The sequence below is a fragment of the Liolophura sinensis genome, chromosome 6 (genome assembly GCF_032854445.1).
Source record: "Liolophura sinensis isolate JHLJ2023 chromosome 6, CUHK_Ljap_v2, whole genome shotgun sequence".
NCBI lineage: Eukaryota > Metazoa > Mollusca > Polyplacophora > Chitonida > Chitonidae > Liolophura > Liolophura sinensis.
The window spans coordinates 17,081,289-17,092,296 of NC_088300.1; the positions used below are offsets into that span (position 1 = coordinate 17,081,289).

General features: G+C 37.0%; 1 protein-coding gene across 1 annotated transcript; it reads right to left on the reverse strand.

Annotated features, from left to right (window-relative positions):
- Positions 1–2,606: 2,606 nt before the first annotated feature.
- On the reverse strand, positions 2,607–9,837 carry LOC135466952 (solute carrier family 35 member F6-like). Its single transcript, XM_064744706.1, has 7 exons — positions 9,740–9,837; positions 8,615–8,706; positions 7,542–7,609; positions 6,965–7,026; positions 4,049–4,110; positions 2,847–2,925; positions 2,607–2,613 (listed from the first exon to the last, which is right to left on the reverse strand). The coding sequence occupies exons 1-7, from the start codon at positions 9,832–9,834 to the stop codon at positions 2,607–2,609; spliced, it is 465 nt and encodes a 154-aa protein (XP_064600776.1). The 5' UTR covers positions 9,835–9,837.
- Between the last annotated feature and the right edge of the window lie 1,171 nt (positions 9,838–11,008).

Here is an 11,008-nt window from a genome sequence, read left to right on the forward strand (position 1 = left end):
CAAGCATTTAAGTCAAAATCTGTGTTCCTCATTGTCAACCCAAAACATCTTCAGCCTAGGCAAAACACCAATTAAACTGGAATGCCTACAGCATTATTTGGGATTGTACCTAAACAAAACGGAAGCAGTAGAAATAGCCGATGGTTGTAGATTTGGGTTTTCTTTCCAGTACAGTGGCCCAAGACTTCCAACTATAGCAAGAAATATAAAATCTATCAATTCAAACCAAGCAGCAGTTATAAGAAAATTATCGAAGAAAACTGCTCTCGAAATTAGCTGGCCTATTTGAACATCCACCACTGTCCACATTAAGAATCTCTCCACTGGGTTTAGTTCCTAAAAAACAGCTAGGGGAATATTGCTTGATACACAACTTATCTGGACTATTTATTACCAGGGTAACAAGGCGAACTTTCAATCATTAAAATTGGTCTGTTCCTTTCTGGTATTTTAGCTGAAATTTCTTTTGCTACATCTTACCCATAATTCATATTGTCAAGCAAGATTTTGACCCTGTTACATAGGTAATAACAATTTTAAAGTGGCTTGAAATTTTGTTTTATGAAGCTCAGCATCATTTTCATAATAATGATATGCATAAATTCCACTGAGAAAGGGCCTTTAGAGGTTGAGAAGCTTGCAAATTTAAGTTTTCAATGCAGGTCATCTATGTAGATCATGTAAGGCACTAGAATATTTCACTTATATTATGGTGGCCAGTATTGTTGTAGGAGGAAACCTGGCAGAGCCAGGGGGAAACCCATAACCATTCCCAGGTCGCTACATGACCTTTCAATGTACAACTGAATAAGAAGCTACTCTCTGTAAGACAGACCCCTATAACCTCACGGTTTCAGGTTCTGTCGAAAGACACCTGTTTTTCTGGTACAATGGAGACTGACACAATCAGTGTTAGCCAGTGAGCAATCCGTAGCTGAAAGTTTTCGCATAAGACTACAAATTTTCACTTGTAGAGGTGGAGGTGTCTTCATTAATATTTATGATGAACCAAGAAGTACGACGTTGACCATTGATCACCAAATTAAACCGATTCGTAGAGAATCTGACTCATCTGAAACAAGTCTGCACACATGGGAGATAAAGTTTTTCATACAGATTCTACATAGAAGAGATATACTATGTGTCAGTTACTGCTGAAGACAGAAACAGGGAAGCTCATCTGCTTCACAGCACTGCAGAGTGTGGTAGTTTTAGCCCAGCAAGTCTCAGACCTCCACTTGGAGCTCATCCTCAGAATCCCAAACTCACGGTCAAAAATTATACCCATTCCGCATTGGTAAGCTCTCTTCTAACATATGTGTAATCCAGTGGTTCAAACTTTTCAACCAAGTCAAACCAACTTCCGATATGAAACAACAACAACAATCTCTTTTGGCTAGGTGTTTGTTTCCTTTGGTCAGTGTGGTTTAGCGCTCTCCAGGATCCCCGCACAAGAATTTGCAGGGAGTTTCAGCAGACCCTGGTAGATGGTATGGTCACAGCCTCAGCCTAAGGAGAGTAGAGAAGAAGCCAGCTGTGGAGTCATTGTGCTTTGCTAGCATGCTAACCACTTGGTCACAGGGGGGCAGACATAGAGATATGTCACATAGGGTGGGAAATCACTTTTTTTAGAAGGCAGCCGTTTTTATTAGGCAGCCCCTCCCCTTAACCCCCCCCCCCCCCATATGTTTCCGCTGCCCCTATATCATAAAATAAAAATATCATTTTTTTTATTACTTGCATATGTCAATTCCAATCATCTTTAAGATACACACACTACCTACAGTATAAGATCATATTTTTTATTTACACCTGCATGTACTCACTGATAAAACACCTGCAAAGATTATGATAGAACCCCTCAGCATTTGCCAGACACTAGCATCTACGTAGACCAAGCCAATACCTGTAAACAGAAGAGGTAGTGGCAGGATTAGCTGAGACAGGAACACACACTGGCATCTAGATAGACCCAGCCAATACCTGTGAACCAAAGAGACAGTGGCAGGATTAGCTGAGACAGGAACACACACTGGCATCTACATAGACCAAGTTAATACCTGTGAACAGAGGAGACAGTGGCAGGATTGGCCGAGGAAGGAACACACACACTGGCATCTACATAGACCAAGTTAATACCTGTGAACAGAGGAGACAGTGGCAGGATTAGCTGAGACAGGAACACACACACTGGCATCTACATAGACCAAGTTAATACCTGTGAACAGAGGAGACAGTGGCAGGATTAGCTGAGACAGGAACACACCCACTGGCATCTACATAGACCAAGTTAATACCTGTGAACAGAGGAGACAGTGGCAGGATTAGCTGAGACAGGAACACACACACTGGCATCTACACATAGACCAAGTTAATACCTGTGAACAGAGGAGACAGTGGCAGGATTGGCCAAGGAAGGAACACACATTGGCATCTTTGTAGACCAAGTTAACACCTGTGAACAGAGGAGACAGTGGTAGGATTGGCCGAGGAAGGAACACACACACTGGCATCTACATAGACCAAGTTAACACCTATGAACAGAGGAGACAGTGGCAGGATTGGCCGAGAAAGGAACACACACACTGGCATCTACATAGACCAAGTTAATACCTGTGAACAGAAGAGACAGAGGCAGGATTAGCTGAGACAGGAACACACACTGGCATCTAGATAGACCAAGTTAATACCTGTGAACAGAAGAGACAGTGGCAGGATTAGCTGAGACAGGAACACACACACTGGCATCTACATAGACCAAGTTAATACTCGTGAACAGAAGAGACAGTGGCAGGATTAGCTGAGACAGGAATACACACTGGCATCTACATAGACCAAGTTAATACCTGTGAACAGAGGAGGCAGTGGTAGGATTGGCCGAGGAAGGAACACACACACTGGCATCTACATAGACCAAGTTAATACCTGTGAACAGAAGAGACAGAGGCAGGATTAGCTGAGACAGGAACACACACTGGCATCTAGATAGACCAAGTTAATACCTGTGAACAGAAGAGACAGTGGCAGGATTAGCTGAGACAGGAACACACACACTGGCATCTACATAGACCAAGTTAATACTCGTGAACAGAAGAGACAGTGGCAGGATTAGCTGAGACAGGAATACACACTGGCATCTACATAGACCAAGTTAATACCTGTGAACAGAGGAGACAGTGGTAGGATTGGCCGAGGAAGGAACACACACACTGGCATCTACATAGACCAAGTTAACACCTGTGAACAGAGGAGACAGTGGCAGGATTGGCCGAGAAAGGAACACACACACTGGTATCTACATAGACCAAGTTAATACCTGTGAACAGAAGAGACAGAGGCAGGATTAGCTGAGACAGGAACACACACTGGCATCTAGATAGACCAAGTTAATACCTGTGAACAGAAGAGACAGTGGCAGGATTAGCTGAGACAGGAACACACACACTGGCATCTACATAGACCAAGCAAATACTCGTGAACAGAAGAGACAGTGGCAGGATTAGCTGAGATAGTAACACACACACTGGCATCTACATAGACCAAGCTAACACCTGTGAACAGAAGAGACAGTGGCAGGATTAGCTGAGACAGGAATACACACTGACTATCTGGCTTGTTCATTTGGATGGGTCTTTTTTACACATGACTTGTTTTACTTAACAAATTGGCAGTCAGATTTAAAAGTGGGAGAACACGCTAAAAAAAGAAAAAAACTATTCCGCCTCATTGAAGACTAATGTGACTATGCGACATGTGAACATAAAACAATGCTACAGACACAAGTGGAAGTGAATTTACAGACATACACAGGTATGTACATGCCACCTTCAGTTACACGTACCAAGCTGCAAGGCTATACACCTGAAATACACAGGAATATGATGTGTCCAGTTGTGTCAACGAGTTTTTCGGATAAGAAATTAAATCAAACAAAAGAACCCTTAAGTGGCCCTATAAGTAATAACATGCTCTGGCTTTTTTCTCTTCTAATTACGAAGTTGTAAATTACACATACACTGCATCAAAGCAAGTAACTACATGTACTCACCTGCTAATGAAGTGCCTACCAGATCACACAGGGTTGGGATTACGAAGATCCAGTGGAAAATCCTAATATACAAGAAAAAAAAAATAGATATCTATGTCAATTCCATAAAATCTGAATGCAAGATAACAATACCAGATATTAATTTCTTCCCTTGACTATCAGGTAAATTTGGAAATCATATACATCTCGGATCCTTACATAAATATGTCACGCATATTTTGCTTCATCTAATATTGTCAGTCAAAAACCTTTGTGAGTCCACAATTCAAATGAAACATCAGCCCATATCAGTGACATTATTAACCTGTCTGAGTTAATAAATATACTATCCTCAAAAAAGTAACATATAGGTGTCACATGGTGGTGACACACAGATGCTGAGATGTACATCCACAAGTGACCTGATGTGACCTCATCATTGAATGTGCTTATGTGGGTTATTTTATTGTGTGGGAAGGTTTGACTGCAGCCTGTGGGTGGCCGTGGGTTTCCCCCGGGCTCTGTCCGGTTTCCTCTCACAATTATGCTAGCCGCCATCATATAAGTGAAGTATCCTTCAGTACAGCGTAAAACACCATTCAAATAAATAAATAAATAAATAAATAAATAAATAAATACCATGTCACTGTATAACTTGGCTACAAAGATTTAATGTAATTTTATGCTGGACATACAGTATATGACACCATTATGTATGCCAATTAATTTGCATGTCTGCAGTCTGAACTCATTGTCCTGAAATGCGGGTGCAGGGTGACGTCACAAAGAGTGTTGTGTTATCATGTATTAATTGTGAAGTTTGGTGTTATCATGTATTAACTGTGAAGAGTTGTGTTATCATATATTAACTGTGAAGAGTTGTGTTATCATGTATTAACTGTGAAGTTTGGTGTTATCATGTATTAACTTGAAGAGTTGTGTAATCATGTACTAACTGTGAAGAGTTGTGTTATCATGTATTAACTGTGAAGAGTTGTGTTATCATGTATTAACTGTGAAGAGTTGTGTTATCATATATTAACTGTGAAGAGTTGTGTTATCATGTATTAACTGTGAAGTTTGGTGTTATCATGTATTAACTTGAAGAGTTGTGTAATCATGTACTAACTGTGAAGAGTTGTGTTATCATGTATTAACTGTGAAGAGTTGTGTTATCATGTATTAACTGTGAAGTTTTGTTATCATGTATTAATTGTGAAGTTTTGTGTTATCGTGTATTAACTGTGAAGAGTTGTGTTATCATGTATTAACTGTGAAGAGTTGTGTTATCATGTATTAACTGTGAAGAGTTGTGTTATCATGTATTAACTGTGAAGTTTTGTTATCATGTATTAATTGTGAAGTTTTGTGTTATCATGTATTAATTGTGAAGTTTTGTGTTATCATGAATTAACTGTGGAGAGTTGTGCTATCATGTATTAACTGTAAATTTTTCTGTTATCATGTATTAACTGTGAAGAGTTGTTATCATGTATAAATTGTGAAGTTTTCTGTTATCATGTATTAACTGTGAAGTTTTGTGTTATCATGTGTTAACTGTGAAGAGTTGTGTTATCCTGTATTGATTATGAAGTTTTGTGTTATGTATTAACTGTGAAGAGTTGTGTTATGATGTATTAACTGTGAAGAGATGTGTTATCATGTATTAATTGTGAAGTTTTGTGTTATCATGTATTAACTGTGAAGAGTTGTTATCATGCATTAACTGTGAAGTGTTGTGTTATCATGTATTAACTGTGAAGAGTTGTTATCATGTATTAATTGTGAAGTTTTGTGTTATCATGTATTAACTGTGAAGAGTTGTTATCATGTATTAATTGTGAAGTTTTGTGTTATCATGAATTAACTCTGAAGAGTTGTGTTATCATGTATTAACTGTGAAGAGTTGTTATCATGTATTAACTGTGAAGTGTTGTTATCATATATTAACTGTGAAGAGTTGTGTTATCATGTATTAACTGTGAAGAGTTGTGTTATCATGTATTAACTGTGAAGTTTTGTGTTATCATGTATTAACTGTGAAGAGTTGTGTTATCATGTATTAACTGTGAAGAGTTGTGTTATCATGTATTTAGTGTGAAGAGTTGTTATCATGTATTAATTGTGAAGTTTTGTGTTATCATGTATTAACTGTGAAGAGTCGTGTTTTCCTGTATTAATTATGCAGTTTTGTGTTATCATGTATTAACTGTGAAGAGTTGTGTTATCATGTACTAACTGTGAAGAGCTGTGTTATCATGTATTAACTGTTAAGTTTTGTTATCATGTATTAACTGTGAAGAGTTGTGTTATCATATATTAACTGTGAAGAGTTGTGTTATCATGTATTAAGTGTGAAGTTTTGTGTTATCATGTATTAATTGTGAAGTTTTCTGTTATCATGTATTAACTGTGAAGAGTTGCATTACCATGTACTAACTGTGAAGAGTTGATTTATCATGTATTAATTGTGAAGTTTGGTGTTATCATCTATTAACTGTGAAGAGTTGCGTAATCATGTACTAACTGTGAAGAGTTGTGTTATCATGTATTAATTGTGAAGTTTTGTTATCATGTATTAACTGTGAAGAGTTGTTATCATGTATTAACTGTGAAGAGTTGTGTTATCATGTATTAATTGTGAAGAGTTGTGTTATCGTGTATTAACTGTGAAGAGTTGTGTTATCATGTATTAATTGCGAAGTTTTGTGTTATCATGTATTAATTGGGATGCTACGTTGCTGACATCATGCCATGGCAAAATATCCTCGTCTTGAAGAACAATATAAAGAACATGAAGAAGACCTTTTCACATATATGTTTCTCTTTTGGTACCCTGTAAAAAGTTGTGTGCTGAACAGCTTATTCCTACAACTGGTTCCATAGATTAATGATGTAAAGCCTCAACGTAACAAGAAATAAAAAGCAAAACCTCACCTTGGTTGTTGCATAACTTCAGTAGAGGTTGCTTCATAGCTGTTAATAACTTTCTGTAAAGTCTGGTAAAAGTGAGAAGAAGAAAAACATGTTCAAACTTAAGCCAATTAAGCCAATTGTAATACTAAAATGGTTGATGATGAAAATCAGTTAATTCTTATTTCCTGTCGATAATTATGCCATGTCAGCAATATTTCAGAAATACTGTGTATATCGGCATTTAAGGCTGTACTCAAGGGTTTTTAACATATGAAAGTTTTCAAAAATGAAACTTCGATTCATTTTCGAACAGACTTCGATAAATTTGATGGATTTACAACTAGAAACATCCGATCAGTCAACTGTAATCCTGTAGCTCCACTGGTAATCCTGAAGCAGCACTGGTAATCCTGAAGCAGAACTGGTATTCCTGAAGCAGCACTGGTAATCCTGAAGCAGCACTGGTATTCCTGAAGCAGCACTGGTAATCCTGAAGCATAACTGGTATTCCCTGGCATACGATACTAGCAAGACAATGTTTTAGTTTAATCCCTAATAAAATTATACCCAAAGTACAGTTGTCTTAAAAACAGCTCACCTGGGTTTTAAAGGCATCTCTCTCCCTTTTTCTTATTACACATAGTCCAAATAAACACAAGGTCTCGCCTACAATACAACAAAGCACACACACATGTATATTATGAATCTGGAGAACAAGGAATTTGGAATTAGGAAGTTGATAATAACATATAGATCAATGAAAGTTACATTTTCAATTTGAGAATTCTTGCTTCCAGAATGAATTGGTAAAAGAAGAAATTTCAAAAAAAGAAATATAAACCAGTGCCAGTGCTATTAAATGCCACATTTGATGTACAACCCATTATTTTGCTGATCCTTTGCATTTTCACTTTGTCCCATCACTCCAGTGGTCCATACAAACTTTCTGATAAATTCTAAGCTCCTTGCCTGTGATAGAGTTTTAACTTTTTGGGAGTTTAAATTCAACATATATATTTATACTTATAGTGTGCTTAATTATTTAATTGAATTATCTTGATGACTGATATTAAAATCACATACACTTTTCCCATGGAAGTCAATTCTGGATAATTTCTTTACCAGACTCAAACAAGTTACTATACAATATTCAAAAGCCTGAGGAGTGAATGGTTAAGTACACTTAGACAGGCCTTATTATGACCTTAATTTGGGTCACACTGTGCATTGTACTTTTGGCCTTCATTTGGGTGCATCATAAATTTACTGGCAGAATTTTAAGCATTGAGTACGTTATTAACTCGCAAGGTTTGTAGTGGAATAATTTGTTCAAAAAAATTCAATGAAGTGAGAAATCAGAAGCCTTCCAGATATCTAATTTGTGCAATTTTTATTTTGTACACCTCAAGTCTTGGAAAAGGTGTAATGCAAAACACTGGTGGGAAAAGATTCAGACAATATAGTATGAAGAAAAACAAAATAATTACAACATGATAAGTTACTTTTAAAGAGAAATTGTTAAATAGCATAACATCATACTGAAATTTATCAGAAAATGACAGTTTCAATATTTGGAATCTGACCTCAAAAGGTTAAATTTACAATATAAAAATATTAGAAATGGTTAAAAAGTTGATTGTGGGTCCATTAACAATCAAAGATTACAATTACCCATAAACATAATAATAGTCTGGAACCAGGGATGATCAAATGAGTGTGGGGTAGCTGTGTGGTTGAACTTGGGATCTGGAAAGCCAGGTGCACTGAAATGAAAATAAAACATAACACATGCTAGATACCATCTACAACTATGCTAACAGATATGTATTCAAATCTCCAAACACATGTATATACTGTATCTACTACTGTGTCTGCTTTTAAAACTGCTTTTAAATAAAAATGTAAATTTCAATTTCTTGTTTAAAGGTTTCTTAAATTAAAGATGACTTTTAAGGCCACAATCCTTGCATTTTTATTTATGTAGCATATATTTATTAAAACTTCAGAATATATAAATTTATAAACTGATTCAAATTAAGCATGTGATTTCATAAGTGGCTTTGTGAGTGGAAGTACATGTAGCAATCACTACATGCTCTCAGGCTGGGAGAGTACAGAAACACTGTACTCTTACATCAGCATTAATCATGACACTCCCAAAGACTGACAGAAAAAATAAACTTTCATGATCAATCCTTACTTCCATTGTGCCTTGCCCTGGTCCCCATTCATCAATTAAATTATTTACTTGACTAGAGTGCTGGAGGTGAAAATAAAGCGAATTGAACCACATGAGATAGGCACTGAAGAAGATTTTGACATAAAAAGAAAAGAAAATTTAAAAAAAAAATATAGCTTTTAGCACACAAATTCTCTCTTGAAAAGTAATCAGGATGTATCTAGCCTACATATATAATAGTTTCAATGTTCTAGTAGGCCTATTCTAAACTTAAGCAATCGGCCAAAATCAGCATTTCTCCCGTTTAGCTCCATGTTATTTATTACCTCCAGCTATAAATAAGGCTTATAGGTTATGAAGAATACGCCCTCCAGGAAATATACATACTATGTGTTTAAAAGAGGTTTACAAAGTCTTAATTTCTATAGCCAATATACTGACAAGCAACGTCAACAACTAACCAGCCAGAACAACATCATTCATCAGTCAACAACACCCAACAGACTAAAGAGATATTTGACACGTAAAAACGCCCCTCTTCAACAGATTGGCGATACCAGTCACGTTCTTTGTAGACTGCACGACTCTGATATGACGCGAATGGTTTATGGACTTACATGCAATCATTCTGAGCCTTTTTACTTAAGGTATTTATGCTTCCAGTAACTAACATGCCAATCATCAAAAGTATTTGAACGCATGAAAGCGCCATTTTGTCCCGCCGTCGGTCATGTGACCATGATCACGTGCTGGTTTAGAGCTAAGTGTCTGGTTGTGAATGCTGAGTGTCTATATACAGGCTTTCTAACTGGAATAGGCAGAGCCTAAAACCGAACGTAGTGTACTTGTGCTAAGCAAATTATTAACTCATCGTTTAGGCCCTAGCATCTGAAACAGTAATAGAGAAATTGTTTTGTTGATGTGGTGCATTTCTTCAATCTTTATATGTCATGTACGTAGGCTTTAGCAAGCTTTGACTAAAGAAAAAAAAATACAACTAGGGCCTAGTCTGTAGGCCTACTACAGTTTCAGTTATGCCTAAAATATATTTTGTCATGATGCAATTTAGTTATTAAACTTTGAAACATTTCATCATTTATAGCTTCTGTGTGAAGTTTTAAAATGCAGATAAAAAATATAGGCACAGAATTCTATTTAATAAATAAGATCGTTGCCGATAAAAGCTAAAGGAAGAAGTATTTTATTTATTTATTTGATTGGTATTTTACACCGCACTCAAGAATATTTCACTTATACGACGGCGGCTAGCATTATGATGGGTGGAAACCGGGCACAGCTCGGGGAACACATGACCATCCGCAGGTTGCTGGCAGACCTTCCCACGTACGGCCAGAGAGGAAGCCACCATGAGCTGGACTTCTCAGCAAGCGCATTGGTGAGAGGCTCCTGGGTCATTACGCTGCGCTAGCGCGCTAACCTACTGAGCCACGGAGGCCCCTAAGGAAGAAATAAGCCTACCCCATACATCTTATATTTAGCCTACAACTAGATCTACATATTCAAAATAGAAACATGTTACAAGACAAGTTAATTGACTTTCGAGGTTACGATCGTGTGATTGGCAATGTATCGACCTATTTGTGTATAAATGTAAATAATATATAGACCTAACCATTTTCATGCAGCTCATTTCTCTCCAGTGCAAGCCCCAAGACTTTTAATGCGGCAGGTTTGACTGAATATTAGGTTGGGTTGATTTGATGTACATGCGTAGGCCTACTGCTCGTTGCACATGTACAATGACTTCGTGTAACTGAAAACACTTCGTAATAAAAAACAAAAAAACCAAAAAAAAAAAAGAAAACATTTGTACCTTTTTCTCGCTGTTAAAATGGCTCGGTTGTGATACGCTTGATGAGATTAAC